Genomic DNA, 17322 nt, shown 5'->3' with positions numbered 1-17322 from the left:
TGTCCAGTGTATTATTAAATTCTTCCCAAATTCTATTAATTATAAATGGATCTAATTTATATAAACCAAAGGAAATATTCATATTATTGTCAAAACTGCTTTTTATGAAACAAGATTCAATTATATTCCTGTCGACCATGGACTTGCTGGATACTACTTTCTCAACTTTTAGAAAATCAATTGGATGGTTAAAATCTCTTACATGAATAAATAGAGCATTGGAATCTTGTCCAGTTCTAATGCTATATTTATGTTGTTTTAATCTTAGTTCGAGATTTTTACCAGTTTGACCGTAATAAACTTTATCGCAAATTTTACAAGGAATCTTATAGACACATCCATCAGCATTTTGGGGGGAATTCTTAATCAAAAGTTTTTTTTTTATTGTATCAAGATTTTTGAATACAACTTTAATATTAAAAGTCTTAAGAAGAGAAGGCATATCAACCAAGTTTTCATGGTAAGGGAGAACCAACATATTTTTAGTTGAATAAGGTTGGTTGCCCTTTTTTGGATTATAAAAAGTGTTCCTAGCAACTTTAAAAGATTTATCAATTACATTTCTTGGGTATTTTAAATCATTACCTATTTCATAAATTTTGGATATTTCCTCATCTATGAACTCAGGACTACAAATTCGTAAAGCTCTCAAAAACATTGATGAGAAAACAGACAGTTTGACTCTATCTTGATGCGAGGAATAATAGTGGACATAGGAACAGTTATTTGTAGGTTTTCTGTAAATTTTAAATTTGAATTCATTATTACCCTTAATAATTAAAACATCTAGAAAAGGCAATGAGTTATTTTCTTCAAACTCAACAGTAAAGTTTATAGAATGGGCTAAGCTATTTAATTTTCCAAGAAAATGGTGTATATCTACATTTTTGGGCATAAGACACAAAATATCATCAACATATCTGAACCATTTAGCTCTATTAGGGAGGATTGTGTTAAGCAACCTTGTGTTAAGCAACCTTCAGATATGTTGATGATATTTTGTGTCTTATGCCCACCTTTTCAAAATTAAATAGCTTAGCCCATATGTTGATGAAGAAAATATCATTGCCTTTTCTAGATGTTTTAATTATTAAGGGTAATAATGAATTCTTTAAAATTTACAGCCTACAAAAATGTATGTCCACTATTATTCCTCGCATCAAGATAGAGTCAAACTGTTGTTTTCTCATCAATGGAAACGAATTTGTAGTCCTGAGTTCATAGATGAGGAAATATCTTTATGAAATAGGTAATGATTTAAAATACCCATGTAATTGATAAATCTTTTAAAGTTGCTAGGAACACTTTTTATAATCTGTTGACCATGTTTTGAATGAAACTTTTAATATTAAAGTTGTATTCAAAAATCTTGATACAGTAAAAAAAAACTTTTGATTAAGAATTCCCCCCAAAATGCTGATGGATGTGTCTATAAGATTCCTTGTAAAATTTGCGAATATATATATATATATATATATATATATATGTTCATATATATGTACTTGAGTCCTGGAAATGGGAAGTACAATGCCTGCACTTTAAAGGAGGGGTTTGGGATATTGGCAGTTTGGAGGGATATGTTGTGTATCTTTGTACGTATATGCTTCTAAGCTGTTGTATTCTGAGCACCTCTGCAAAAGCAGTGATAATGTGTGAGTGTGGTGAAAGTGTTGAATGATGATGAAAGTATTTTCTTTTTGGGGATTTTCTTTCTTTTTTGGGTCACCCTGCCTCGGTGGGAGACGGCCGACTTGTTGAAAATAAATATATATATATATATAAATATATATATATGTATATATATATATATATATATATATATATATATATATATATATATATATATATATATATATATAAAACCTACCATCTGACTTACGACCGTGTTTTTTATGCCAAATTTCTGGGAAATAAACAACTATTTGTGTTGTACACAGTGTTTTTCCTAAACCTTGCAGTATAAAATACAGTACTAACAACATAAAAAGTAAAGTAAAACATGAAATACCAAAATAAAACAATAAAATAAAGTCATTACAAAAATGTTTTGTTGATATTCAGTAGTAAAGTTCGACTTACGACCGGTTTTTCGGAACTGAACTCAGTCGTAAGTCGGATGGTAGGTGTATATACATACGCAAAGCAACCACTGTGAAAGAATAGTGAAATTCCAAGCGTTTTCGTGACTACTCACATTGTCAAGGAACTATGAAAGTAATACATCAAAGGAAGGCAATTAAAGGGCTTAGACTACACCCCCACAACAAAGAAACACCTGACGTGCGACAATACCGGACTCATAAGAAAAGAGGAACACCGCAATAGGTCTGCTGGTCCAACTAGACAGGTCCTCACGACATCCCACTAACAAAATATTCTACCCAAGAAATAAGGTTTATTATTTCTCCAATGTATTATTAAACTCGAACCAAATTTTATTAATTATAAATGAGTCTAATTTATATAAACCTAAGGAAATATTCATATTATTTTCAAAACTGCTTTTTATGAAACAAGATTCAATTATATTTCTGTCAACCATGGACTTGCATGATACAACTTTCTCACCTTTTGAAAATCAATTGGATGGTTAAAATCTCTCACATGAATAAATAGAGCATTGGAATCTTGTCCAGTTCTAATGCTATATTTATGTTGTTTTAATCTAAGTTCGAGATTTTTACCAGTTTGACCGTAATAATATCGCAAATTTTACAAGGAATCTTATAGACACATCTGTCAGCATTTTGGGGGGAATTCTTTATCAAAAGTTTTTTTTACTGTATCAAGATTTTTAAATACAACTTTAATATTAAAAGTCTTAAGAAGAGAAGGCATATCAACCAAGTTTTCATGGTAAGGGAGAACCAACATATTTTTAGTTGAATAAGGTTGGTTGTCCCTTTTTGGGTTGTAAAAAGTATTTCTAGCAATTTTAAATGATTTATCAATTACATTTCTCGGGTATTTCAGATCAACGGCTATTTCATAAATTTTGGATATTTCTTCATCTATGAGCTCTGGACTACAAATATGTAAAGCTCTCAAAAACATTGATGAGAAAACAGACAGTTTGACTCTATCTTGATGCGAGGAATAATAGTGTACATAGGAACAGTTATTTGTAAGTTTTCTGTAAATTTTAAATTTGAATTCATTATTACTCTTAATAATTAAAACATCTAGAAAAGGCAATGAGTTATTTTCCTCAAACTCAACAGTAAAGTTTATAGAATGGGCTAAGCTATTTAATTTGCCAAGGAAATTGTGGAAAATTGCATTTATCTGTATGTAACTCATAATGTACATATCAGTAAATAACGAAGATAATTATTATTTATCAGAGTTACATAGACAAGTAGGAATTTGGGACACCTAGGTCACAAAAAGTGTCCCCCTTCGATACCTACCACTGTCATATCCACAAGTTGCTCTAGACCTATTAACCCTTTGAGGGTTTCGGACGTACTAGTACGGCTTACGCGCAGGGGTTTTTGACGTACTAGTACGCATAAATTCTAGCGCCGTCAAATCTCACGGGAAAAGGCTGGTAGGCCTAGATGTGAGAGAATGGGTCTGTGTGGTCGGTGTGCGCGATAGAAAAAAAATCTTGGACCCAGTGGTGCATTGTGGGAACGCCATCTTAGTAAACAATGTCCACCATGCCTCGCGGTAAGAAGCTCCTCACTCCTCAGTGAATTGGGACACTTTTGTTCCCCAGTGACAATTCTAATACAGATGGAAGTGCCAGTGAAGATGAGTTTCAAGGTTTTTTGGTGAGGTTTTGACCGAAACTAATGATCATATCGGTAATAGTGAGGAAAACCCAGACGACCCTCAGCCTTCCACCTCTGGTGCTGGGCCGTCTTGTTCACGTTCAGTTGTGCCAAAATCCAAGAGGAAACTTCTATTTTCCCAAATCCCAGACTCAGATGAGAGCATGTGTGATGATAGTGATAGTGAATATGAACTACAAGCTCTCCAAACTAGTTCCAGTAGTGATAGTGAAGTGCAATATTCCCCAGTGAAGCGTCAGTATATACGACGATATATGCGCTCTGGTAGTGTGCCATATGCTATTCCAAGGGGAAGGAGTGCATCTCGGAGTACATCCCGTGGCTGTACAACAGGAACAGACAGTGAAAATGACGATGATACTGTTGCAATTGGGATGGAAAATGTGCGTGGTGGTAGTGGTGCTGGTGGTGAGGCACCAGCAGTGGGCCATGCTGCCACCCACGCCGCTGCCTCAGCTAATCTACAACAAAGGCCACCATCCCCCACCCACCCACCACACCAGCCTTCACAACCACAACCTCCACAACCACCTGTCATTGTCCAGTACCCACCAGCAGACCGCACCTGGGATTGGCAGGAAGCTGTCAGTTTTGTTCCAAATGCCCACCAGTTTGATGACAGCCAAAGTGGAATACAGCCATCTTGTACACTTGGGAACAATGCCACTGAACTGGAATGTTTCGAGTTATTCTTTGACAAACCCCTGATGGAAAGTACTGTCATGGAAAGCAACACATACTACGAGTACACCATGGCAAACACATTACTGTCACCAAAATCACGTCTACACCAGTGGAAGGAGGTAACTGTGGCTGAGATGTATCTTTTCTTTGCCACAATAATGCTTATGCCACATGTGTATAAGCACAAAGTGAAATCATACTGGTCAACAGACCGCCTGATTGCAACCCCAGGTTTCAGTGATATAATGCCAGTGAATCGATTTGTGCTGTTACGTATGCTTCACTTCTCAGACAAAACCAGGCCTGACAGAACTGACAGGTTATATAATATTAGGAATGTGTTTGTGTATCTGAAAGAGAAATTCAGTATGCATTTTTATCCCTTTAGGAAGCTTGTAATTGACAAGTCTTTGATTCTGTTCAAAGGAAGACTCTCTTTCAAGGAGTACATACCAAGCAAAAGGAAACGCTTTTGTATAAAGTTGTTTGTGCTTTGTGATTGTTACAGTGGTCTGGTATTGGATATTATTGTGTACACTGGAAGTTATACATTGCAAAATACCAGGAAGTTATTGGGCATCTCAGGTGATGTGGTTAGAACAATGATAGAACCAAACCTTGGTAAGGGGCATATATTATATACAGATTACTGGTACACAAGTCCCTCAGTCAGTGATTTTTTGCGAGTGAACATGACAAATGTGTGTGGCACAGTGCGTGCAAATCGGAAACATATGCCCAGGTTTGACGCTGGCACTCGTAGAGGTGAGGTGCAGGCGTTTGCTGCCAATGACATCATGGCATTTTGGTGGCATGACAAACGAGATGTCACACTGTCATCAGTTCACCCTAATGAAATGGCAGACAGTGGCAGGCAGCATAGAGAGAGCAATGAACCCATTCTAAAACCTGCAGCTGTGATTGATTACACCTTCAACATGCATTCAGTGGACAAATGTGACATGCAGATTGAGTTTGCTGATTGTGTTCGCAAGAGTTATAAGTGGTACATCAAACTGTTTTTCCATCTTCTGGACATGTCCATGCTCAATGCTTATAATATGTATAAGATGAGGACCAGAAACAAACCACAGTACGGCGAATTCTGTTTGTCTGTCATCAGACAAATAGTATTCAAGTACCAAGGAACAGCACCTGCAATTGACCGCCCACCAAATTATCAACAACTACCTGCTCGTCTGAAGCATGGTGATCACTTCCTAGTAAAACTGCCTGCTACTGCTTTCAAGAAAAAGGCTCAGAAGAGGTGTTACGTCTGTGCACATACAAAAAAACACCCACAACAACACAGAGACACTCGTTTTATGTGTGAGGAGTGTAAAACACCACTGTGCATGACACCATGTTTCAAAGAGTTCCACAGGCTGCAGAACTTCTAGAAACATTCCCTGTGACTGTATATGTGTATATAAAATATAGAAAAATAGTAATAAACAACATTTCATATTGTTTGTTTGTGTAAATATTTTCTGTAAACAAAATAATGACAACAGTGTTTACGCCCTTATTGTGTAGTATTGAAAAAGAAATAACTTACAAAATACTGATCATGTTGGCCTCAGAGGCCATAAAAGTTACTCAGAAAAAGAAAAATTGAAAAATAATTGAAAATAGTACATAAAAAAGTAAATAGAAAAATACCGGGTGACGGCAGTCGGCGATGTTACCAGATGTTGTTCAATTTTGGCAAACTTCACGCCTCCATATCTCGGTAAGTATTGACGGTAATTTTTTTTTGTTTAGCCTATAATGTTTAGAAAAAAAAAAACTATTTTTCATAAGAATTTTTTTTTTTTTTTTTTTTTTTGAAATTTGGCCGACCCTGAGAACGAGTTTCTGAGAGGGCCTGTCGACCTTCAAAGGGTTAATTACAAATGAAATATACATCACCAGGAATTCTGGCAAATGTATAAATTTGTGGACTGTATATTAAATTAATAAAGGATTATATATATACACATATACATAACAGAAGGCAAATATCTTAAACTCACTCACCAATTTGACTGGAGATCAAGGTGAATCATACTCAGAAAACCTCACTGTCTATACATGAAAATAACACTGGCCAGAGTTAAAACATCACAGACTTATCTGAGGTTCCTGGAGCTGTCTTGTCCAGTTGCCTGATATCTCAAGTTATGCAGGAATGCACATCCAACAATTTTGGCTCCTATTTGAGAGGTGTCAGCCCAATTTTACCTCTAGAGCACGAAAAACTCTTCCCCTTATTAACTAACGTTTGTGTTGTCTCGTTCAAACATGGCAAGTCCCCTCTGTGCAGGCTTCCCATTTTCGATAACATACTTCTTTTAAAAATACATTTTTAATCAGGTTTATTTACACAGCATAATATTGGGAAATTATTTTCCACAGAAATGGTGTATATCTACATTTTTGGGCATAAGACACAAAATATCATCAACATATCTGAACCATTTTGCTCTATTAGGGAGGATTGTGTTAAGCAATCTTGTTTCAAAAAATTCCATGTATAGATTACTAAGAACAGGTGAAAGAGGATTTCCCATTGCCATACCAAATTTCTGAGTGTAAAACTTATCATTAAATACAAATTTTGCATCAACAATGCAAAGTTTAATAATGGTAGGAACTGGCAATGATAAATCATAATTAACGAGTTCTTCAGATAAGAAACTTAATAAATCATCAACAGGAACTTTCGTAAACAAGGAAGTAACATCAAAATGCTAGAAATACTTTTTACAACCCAAAAAGGGACAACCAACCTTATTCAACTAAAAATATGTTGGTTCTCCCTTACCATGAAAACTTGGTTGATATGCCTTCTCTTCTTAAGACTTTTAATATTAAAGTTGTATTTAAAAATCTTGATACAGTAAAAAAAACTTGTGATAAAGAATTCCCCCCCAAAATGCTGATGGATGTGTCTATAAGATTCCTTGTAAAATTTGCGATAAAGTTTATTACGGTCAAACTGGTAAAAATCTCGAACTTAGATTAAAACAACATAAATATAGCATTAGAACTGGACAAGATTCCAATGCTCTATTTATTCATGTGAGAGATTTTAACCATCCAATTAATTTTCAGAAAGCTGAGAAAGTTGTATCAAGCAAGTCCAGGGTTGAAAGAAATATAATTGAATCTTGTTTCATAAAAAGCAGTTTTGAAAATAATATGAATATTTCCTTAGGTTTATATAAATTAGACTCATTTATAATTAATAAAATTTGGTTAGAGTTTAATAATACATTGGACAAATAATAAACCTTATTTCTTGGGTAGAATATTTTGTTAGTGGGATGTCGTGAGGACCTGTCCAGTTGGACCAGCGGACCTATTGCAGTGTTCTTCTTTTCTTATGAGGTTTTTCTTTGTTGTGGGGGTTGACTGTGAGGTGTAGTCTATGCCCTTTAATTGCCTTCCTTTGATGTATTACTTTCATAGTTCCTTGACAATGTGAGTAGTTACGAAAGTGCTTGGAATTTCACTACTCTTTCACAGTGGTTGTTTTGCATATTTTAAAATCACATGTTTACTGTGATCTTATTGCATACATACATATATACATATATACATACATACATACATACATACATACATACATACATACATACATACATACATACACACACACACACACACACACACACACACACACACACACACACACACACACACACACACACACACACACACACACACACACAATAGATGAGAGAGAAGGGTGGGTTGATTGCATCTTCTAGGACTGCAAGAAGGCCTTTGACACAATTCCTCACAAGAGATTAGTGCAGAAACTAGAGGATCAGGCATGTATAACAGGAAGGGCACTTCAGTGGATCAGAGAATACATGACAGGAAGGCAACAAGTCATGGTACATGATGAGGTATCACAGTGGGCACCTGTGGCGAGCGGGGTCCCACGGGTTGGTCCTAGGACCAGTGCTATTTTTGGTATATGTGAATGACATGATGGAAGGGATAGACTCAGAGGCGTCCCTGTTCGCAGATGATGTGAAATTAATGAGGAGAATTAAATCAGATGAGGATCCGGCAGGCCTTCAAAGAGACCTGGACAGGCTGGACATGTGGTCCAGCAACTGGTTTCTCGAATTCAACCCTGCCAAATGCAAAGTCATGAAGATCGGAGAAGGGCAAAGAAGACTGCAGGCAGAGTATAGGATGGTGGCCAACAACTGCAATCCTACCTCAAGGGGAAACATCTTGGCATGAGTATAACACCAAACACGTCTCCAGAAGCACACATCAACCAAATAACTGCTGCAGCATATGGGCGCCTGGCAAACCTGAGATTAGCATTCCGATACTTAAGCCAGGAATCTTTCCAGACACTGTACACCGTGTACATCAGGCCCATACTGGGGTATGCAGCACCAGTCTGGAACCCACACCTGGTCAAGCACGTCAAGAAGTTAGAGAAAGTACAAAGGTTTGCAACAAGGCTAGTCCCAGAGCTCAGGGGAATGTCGTACGAGGAAAGGTTGAGGGAAATCGGACTGACGACACTGGAGGACAGAAGGGTCAGGGGAGACATGATAACGACATACAAGATACTGTGGGGAATAGACAAGGTGAACAGAGATAGGATGTTCCAGAGAGGGGACACAGAAACAAGGGATCACAACTGGAAGCTGAAGACTCAGACGAGTCACAGGGACGTTAGGAAGTATTTCTTCAGTCATAGAGTCATCAGGAAGTGGAATAGCCTAGCAAGTGAAGTAGTGGAGGCAGGAACCATACATAGTTTTAAGAAGAGGTATAACAAAGCTCAGGAAGCAGAGAGGGAAAGGACCTAGTAGTGATCAGTGAAGAGGCGGGGCCAGGAGCTGAGTCTCGACCCCTGCAACCACAATTAGGTGAGTACACACACTGTTAGCAAGGAGGTCCTCTCTCAGTGTGAGCAAGGAATAGGATAATAACCAGCAGTAATTGGTACTTAAATCCAGCGTGTGCAATAAGTGGAAAAGGTAGCATTACTAGGAAAGACAACTGGTACTACAATTCTGAGCCTACATGACAGAGTGAGTGTGATGGTTACTTTTCAGCCACATATCAACTACCCCTTCCCTATCCCCCTAACCATCGCTCCCCCTGATCAGGTGTGAGGAGAGGGAAATAGGTAGCTAGTGAGGGGTAACGTTAGACAAGCCCTCACACACACACGCACGCACGCACGCACGCGCACACACATGCATGCACATACAACAGGCCAAGTGTTTAATCGACATGTGCCTAGGACCAAATGGTAACTAACACACACACACACACACACACATGCATGCACATACAACAGGCCAAGTGTCTAATCGACATGTGCCTAGGACCAAATGGTAACTAACTAACACACACACACACATACATCACAATCAAAGAAAGTGCTAAACCAACAAGGGTACACACACACGTGTACTCTCTACCCAGGTGGATCTGTTTATTACTTGATAAAGCTCAGTGAGTGGGTGAAAAGTAGTCAATAAAGGAATGCATTATATTGCATCTGTGTCTAGTTTTTACAAAATAATCTGTGCTTAAACCTGTGGAGATTGCAAATAACTAATATGCTGCTGAAGTTTATCTAAAATGTATAATAAAAATTGTAACTTGCTTCATTCCATAACTATTTTTTATATTGAACTTAGAGGACTACAGGATTCTAACTCAATTGGGCATTAATCAATTTTTAACATGTTTTAAAGCATCTTTTCATTATCTGATCCAGTCTTCTAAATGCCACTAAAGTATCCCACTAATATCTGGCCTCCAAATACTCCTCACGGTGGTTCTTGACAACAGCAAGGGACTCTTGATCCATGGGACTGGACCCAACCTCTTCATCGATCAAACCTGATCACCTCACCTCCCATTCCTATGAAGTTCTTGTCCCTTAAGGGTTTAACACTTCCCTCTTTGGATCTGTTTTCCTCTTCCTTGGATCAAACCTGAATGCCTCCCACTCCCTTAGATGCTGTATGACCCTTATGGGCTTAATGCTGCTGTATGAATGTAATGACTCTCCTCCCCATGAATGTGTTGTAATGATGGCCAACAAAACACTTTATAAAAATCAATCAACAAAAAAGGATACATTTGTAGGCAGTGTCAAGCTGTTCATTTAGCATCCAGTTGATGATGTTTGTAATATCTGAACGAAGAGGATGACCCACACAAGTGTATACATTATCCTCTGTCACCTGAAATGGTAAAATTGAAAACACTGATTTTATATCTTTTTTTTTTTCTACTTTTTTTATTCTTTTGCTACCTTAACTTGTATATTTTATCTTGTCAATTTAAATCTAGTTATACTCTAATTCTTGTAAACAACTTATATAACACCTTATATAACCCATTTGACCATAAACAGAAATATTAATCTCAATCTTAAAATAATGAATCCTATGATACTCCAATACTGAAACTATGTACTGTGCCAAAACAAAAGCATTCACATTGCTAAACTCACAAACTAGTATTTAGTCACTTAGCCATAATACCAACTTACCTCATAATTTGTAATATTTTAAAATAAAGAATTAAACTAAGTCTGCCCGAAATGCCTAGCCATGCTAGGTGTTCTAGTGGTACACTCTGTAATCATTATTTAACTACATGTAAACCACACAACAACCAAATTCTGTAAATTCAACACTGTAATCTTTATAGAGAATAAACTTTGAATTTGAATTTGAATAGACAAACACCCCTAAGGGTGTTAAGGGGTTCTTGACCCAAGGAATTGGATTTGACCTCCCTTTCTCCAGGCACTGTATTACCCCTATGGGTTTAGTGCTTTCCTTTAAATTTTTATTGTAAACAAAACCAAGTGCTAAACCCATCAGGGTCATACAGTGCTGCAGGGTAGGGAGTATAATATTATGAAGGCAGAGTTTGTGAGGGCAATGAGGTGTGCTAAAAGTACAATCAAAGGTCATGCAATAAATCTATTGCTGTCCAAAAGTCAAAGAGGAAGTCTGTCAGCAAGGAGGGAAGATAGGGGTGTTAGAGCGATGACAACGTCAGAGATAAATTCTGCGTGCTTGCTGATAGACAGGATAGTCCAATAGAATATGGCAAACTGAAACTGGACCTTGACAATTTGCACAAAGTGGAACTAGGTGCTTCTCCATAAGATACCCATGATCATGAGATGGGTGTGCCCGATGTAAAGACAGGCAAGCATAGTTTTCCCAGCCATGACATCATAAGAAGCCAGCCAGGATACTAAACTTGGCTTGATAGAATGTAATTTATGAATTGACTCAGACCAACGATATTGCCAACAGCTGCGAAGGTGGCTAAAGATTACAGCAAAATAGTTTGAGAATGGAATACCTCTATAAGAAATTGGAAAGTCATGTACTGCTGACTGCACAGCAGAGTCTGCCTGCTCATTGCCCTGAACAACATGACAAGAGACCCAGCAGAAAACGATTTCTTTGTGTTTGTTAGAAATGCAGTGCAACCAAAGTTGTATACACAGAACCAGGGGATGAGATTGTGGTAGTCCGAGACTACCACAAATGATGAGGTAGGCATGGATGCAATACGGATAATTGCAATTATCCGTACTGCATCAGCTGTAAAAATGCTAGGAGAGTCGAATAAATAACCTCATAAAACACTGTCCAGAAACACTGCTGCAAACCCGACATGTGAAAGGATTCAAAAACATCAGTGTAACTGCAATGACATGAGAATAAGAATGGAAGTGGTTAAGAGAAAGGGAGCAAGAAGAAACTGTAGGTATTTGGCCTTTCGCGCATGGCAGTGGGAAAGAACAGACATGAACTGTCAGAACCTCCCAAGGGGAACAGAAAACTTAGATGCTAGATGAACATATAAAGGGAGGGGGGGCTACTGAAGAGAAGACAAGAGCAAGTGAACATGAAGAGAAAAGGGGCAGAATAACAGGGGCGGTGAACAAATAATGGACCTCTACTAATGTCCATTACTATCCTGTGCGTAGAAGGGTCACGTAGGTCATGAGAGCAGACAAAATAATGGAGGCAATGTGCATCACAGTGATCACTCAAGGATGGAACATTTGCATCTGCATATAGGCTCTCAACAGGTGAGGAGCGAAAAGCACCCAGACACAAACATAATCCCTGATAATGGATGGGATCAAGTTTAGACACCCCCATGAAAGACAAGCGAGAGTTTTAACCCTTTCAGGGTCTGTCCTATAAATCTACGGCTTTGAAGCCAGGGTCCAAGCCGTAGATCTACGTTAAAAATTTTGGCAACTTCAAATTTAGAGCGAGAAGGCTGGTAGGCCTACATTTAAGAAAATGGGTCTGCGTGGTCAGTGTGCGCAGTTATGAAAAAATCGGGGCACCTGCATGGCACTGTGGGAATACCATCTCAGTAAACTTTGCTCATCATGCCTGGGGGCAAGGCGAATTCTGACTCTCCTCTTCCCAAATTATAGTTCTAACACTAATGGAAGCGGACCTGAAGAGGAATTCTATGGTTTTGAGCCATATGGTACATTGTACCATATGGTACCATATCATACAATGGTACCATAAAGTACAGTGGACCCCCGCATAACGATGGCATCACATAGCGATTTTTCCGCATACCGATTACTTTTATCGCAAAATTTTTGCCGCGCATACCGATTAAAAACCCGCTTACCGATTTTCGTCCGAGACGCGTCCAATGTGCCCTCAGCCAGCCTCACATGTGCCGGCCGTCCCATTGTTTACCAGCCAGCCTCCGCGGTAACATCCAAGCATACACTCGGAATATTTCGTATTATTACAGTGTTTTCGGTGCTGTTTCTGGAAAATAAGTGACCATGGGCCCCAAGAAAGCTTCTAGTGCCAACCCTGTGGTAAAAAGGGTGAGAATTAGTATGGAAATTAAGAAAGATTTTGAAGGGTTTGGGGCTAACCCTGAGAAGCCTATGCCAGTTGTGGAATCCACTGTGCCTACTTCAAAGATTAAGGAAATGTGTGCACAGTGGGTTGAACTGCAAACCTTTATAGATGAAAATCACCCTGACACAGCTGTTGCAAGCCGTGCTGGTGACTATTTCAATGACAATGTTGTGGCCCATTTTAGACAAATCGTAAAGGAACGGGAGGTACAGAGCTCTATGGACAGATTTGTTGTGCGACAGAGGTCCAGTGACTCTCAAGCTGGTCCTAGTGGCATTAAAAGAAGAAGGGAAGTAACCCCGGAAAAGGACTTGCTACCTCAAGTCGTAATGGAAGGGGATTCCCCTTCTAAACAGTAAGAAGATAATGCTCTCCCCTCCTCCCATCCCATCAATCATCACCAGATCTTCAATAAAAGTAAGTGTCATGTAATTGTGCATGCCTTTTTCAGTTTGTGTGTATTAAAATTAACATTTCATGTGGTAAAAAAAAATTTTTTTCATACTTTTGGGCGTCTTGCACGGATTAATTTTATTTCCATTATTTCTTATGGGGAAAATTCATTCGCATAACGATTATTTCGCATAACAATTATCCCTCTTGCACGGATTAAAATCGTTAACCGGGGGTCCACTGTACAATGCATCATATGGTACAGGGACCCTAATGGAAATAAGTCACTTTGACTTTTTTCGGTTATCTTAGGTTCTCCACACATATGCTGCTATGTATGATAATCTATGTAACTGTGTATACGTGAATAAACTTACTTATGACGCCACATGCACTCGAGTAAGTTTATTCAGGTATACACAAATACAGTTACACAGATTATCATACATAGCAGCATATGTGTGAATATCCTAGGATAACCCAAAAAAGTGAGAGTGACTTATTTCCATTGGGGTCCCTGTATCTCTACCATATGGTACCCTATACCATATGCAATTCCAAGGGGACTGAGTACTTCCTGTGGCTCTACACCTGGAATAGACAGTGAAAGTGATGATGATGTGGTTACAATTAGGATGAATAGATCACATGCGTCAGTAGGTGGTGGTGGTGGTGCCACCAGCATGTATGCGTGCAGCATGTAGCACCACCCAGACTGGGAGTGAGTCTGGGACCTAAGCCACTGACTCAGCAGTTTTAGGACAAAGCGCATCGTCATCCACCGGTGGAAGTAGATGACTGTGGCCGAAAAGTTTTTTTTTTTTTTGCAAGAATAATGCTTATGCCTCATGCACAAAAGCATAATATAAAATCATACTGGTCCACAGACGAGTATGACACCACTTTGCATGACACCTTGTTTCAAAGACTAACAGACTGCAGCAGTTCTAGGAACATGTCCAGTGACTGTACATATGTAAATACATAATAAAACATTACTAATTTAAAATATTTTTGCATGTTTTTTTGTTGTAAACAATTATTGTAAACAAAATATTAGTGCAGTTATTGAATATGAGTATGAGTGTGAGTATGAGTATGAGTATGAGTGTGAGTGTGAGTGTGAGTGTGTGTGTAGTTGAGGTTGCGTGGGTGAGTGAGCTCCTGGCCCGTGTGTGTGTGTGTGTGTGTGTGTGTGTGTGTGTGTGTGTGTGTGTGTGTGTGTGTGTACTCACCTAGTTGAGGTTGCGGGGGTCGAGTCCGAGCTCCTGGCCCGCGCGTGTGTGTGTGTGTGTGTGTTAGTTAGTTACCATTTGGTCCTAGGCACATGTCGATTAGACACTTGGCCTGTTGTATGTGCATGCATGTGTGTGTGTGTGTGTGTGTTAGTTACCATTTGGTCCTAGGCACATGTCGATTAAACACTTGGCCTGTTGTATGTGCATGCATGTGTGTGCGCGTGCGTGCATGTGTGTGTGAGGGCTTGTCTAACGTTACCCCTCACTAGCTACCTATTTCCCTCTCCTCACACCTGATCAGGGGGAGCGATGGTTAAGGGGGTAGGGAAGGGGTAGTTGATATGTGGCTGAAAAGTAACCATCACACGCACTCTGTCATGTAGGCTCAGAATTGTAGTACCAGTTGTCTTTCCTAGTAATGCTACCTTTTCCACTTATTGCACACGCTGGATTTAAGTACCAATTACTGCTGGTTATTATCCTATTCCTTGCTCACACTGAGAGAGGACCTCCTTGCTAACAGTGTGTGTACTCACCTAATTGTGGTTGCAGGGGTCGAGACTCAGCTCCTGGCCCCACCTCTTCACTGATCACTTCTAGGTCCTTTCCCTCTCTGCTTCCTGAGCTTTGTTATACCTCTTCTTAAAACTATGTATGGTTCCTGCCTCCACTACTTCACTTGCTAGGCTATTCCACTTCCTGACGACTCTATGACTGAAGAAATACTTCCTAACGTCCCTGTGACTCGTCTGAGTCTTCAGCTTCCAGTTGTGACCCCTTGTTTCTGTGTCCCCTCTCTGGAACATCCTATCTCTGTTCACCTTGTCTATTCCCCGCAGTATGTTGTATGTCGTTATCATGTCTCCCCTGACCTTTCTGTCCTCCAGTGTCGTCAGTCCGATTTCCCTCAACCTTTCCTCGTACGACATTCCCCTGAGCTCTGGGACTAGCCTTGTTGCAAACCTTTGTACTTTCTCTAACTTCTTGACGTGCTTGACCAGGTGTGGGTTCCAGACTGGTGCTGCATACTCCAGTATGGGCCTGATGTACACGGTGTACAGTGTCTGGAAAGATTCCTGGCTTAAGTATCGGAATGCTAATCTCAGGTTTGCCAGGCGCCCATATGCTGCAGCAGTTATTTGGTTGATGTGTGCTTCTGGAGACGTGTTTGGTGTTATACTCACGCCAAGATGTTTCCCCTTGAGCTAGGATTGCAGTTGTTGGCCACCATCCTATACTCTGCCTGCAGTCTTCTTTGCCCTTCTCCGATCTTCATGACTTTGCATTTGGCAGGGTTGAATTCGAGAAACCAGTTGCTGGACCACATGTCCAGCCTGTCCAGGTCTCTTTGAAGGCCCGCCGGATCCTCATCTGATTTAATTCTCCTCATTAATTTCACATCATCTGCGAACAGGGACGCCTCTGAGTCTATCCCTTCCATCATGTCATTCACATATACCAAAAATAGCACTGGTCCTAGGACCAACCCGTGGGACCCCGCTCGCCACAGGTGCCCACTGTGATACCTCATCATGTACCATGACTTGTTGCCTTCCTGTCATGCATTCTCTGATCCACTGAAGTGCCCTTCCCGTTATACATGCCTGATCCTCTAGTTTCTGCACTAATCTCTTGTGAGGAATTGTGTCAAAGGCCTTCTTGCAGTCCTAGAAGATGCAATCAACCCACCCCTCTCTCTCATCTCTTATTTCTGTTACTTTATCATAAAACTCCAGAAGGTTTGTGACACAGGATTTGCCTTCCATGAAACTGTGCTGGATGTCATTTATACTTTTGTTCCATTCCAGGTGCTCCACCACTCTCCTGATAATCTTCTCCATGATTTTGCACACTATACACATCAGTGACACTGGTCTGTAGTTTAGCACCTCTTTTCTGTCTCCCTTTTTAAAAAATGGGAACTACATTTGCCATCTTCCACACATCAGGTAGTTGCCCAGTTTCAAGGGATGTGTTGAAGATTGTGGTTAATGGGACACACAGCATTTCTGCTCCCTCCCTTCCCTAAGGACCCATGGGGAGATGTTGTCCGGTCCCATTGCCTTTGAGGTATCAAGGTCACTTAGCAGCTTCTTCACCTCCTCATCAGTTGTGTGTATGTCATCCAGCACTTGTTGGTATATTCCCTGTTGGTGTCCCCCTCTGTCCTGTCTTCCCAGAGTCCTTCCTGTCTCCACTGTGAATACTTCCTTAAATCTCTTGTTGAGCTCCTCACATACCTCTTGATAGTTTCGTGTGAGTTCCCCACCTTCTTTCCTCAGCCTGATCACCTGG

The 17322-nt window shown here is 39.6% G+C and overlaps 1 protein-coding gene across 3 annotated transcripts in view; it reads right to left on the bottom strand.

Moving 5' to 3' along the window:
• Positions 1–17322, bottom strand: part of RfC3 (replication factor C subunit RfC3) — a 244069-nt gene that overhangs the window by 11456 nt on the left and 215291 nt on the right. For all 3 annotated transcript variants that reach the window (XM_070088052.1, XM_070088053.1, XM_070088054.1), the window contains one exon: positions 10597–10702. In XM_070088052.1, the coding sequence (XP_069944153.1) occupies positions 10597–10702 (106 nt within the window). The remainder of the gene's footprint in view (positions 1–10596; positions 10703–17322) is intronic.

The sequence above is a fragment of the Cherax quadricarinatus genome, chromosome 23 (genome assembly GCF_038502225.1).
Source record: "Cherax quadricarinatus isolate ZL_2023a chromosome 23, ASM3850222v1, whole genome shotgun sequence".
Taxonomy (NCBI): Eukaryota; Metazoa; Arthropoda; class Malacostraca; order Decapoda; family Parastacidae; genus Cherax; species Cherax quadricarinatus.
The sequence above is the reverse complement of the archived record's forward strand: the minus strand, read 5'-3'. Positions and strand labels throughout refer to the sequence as shown.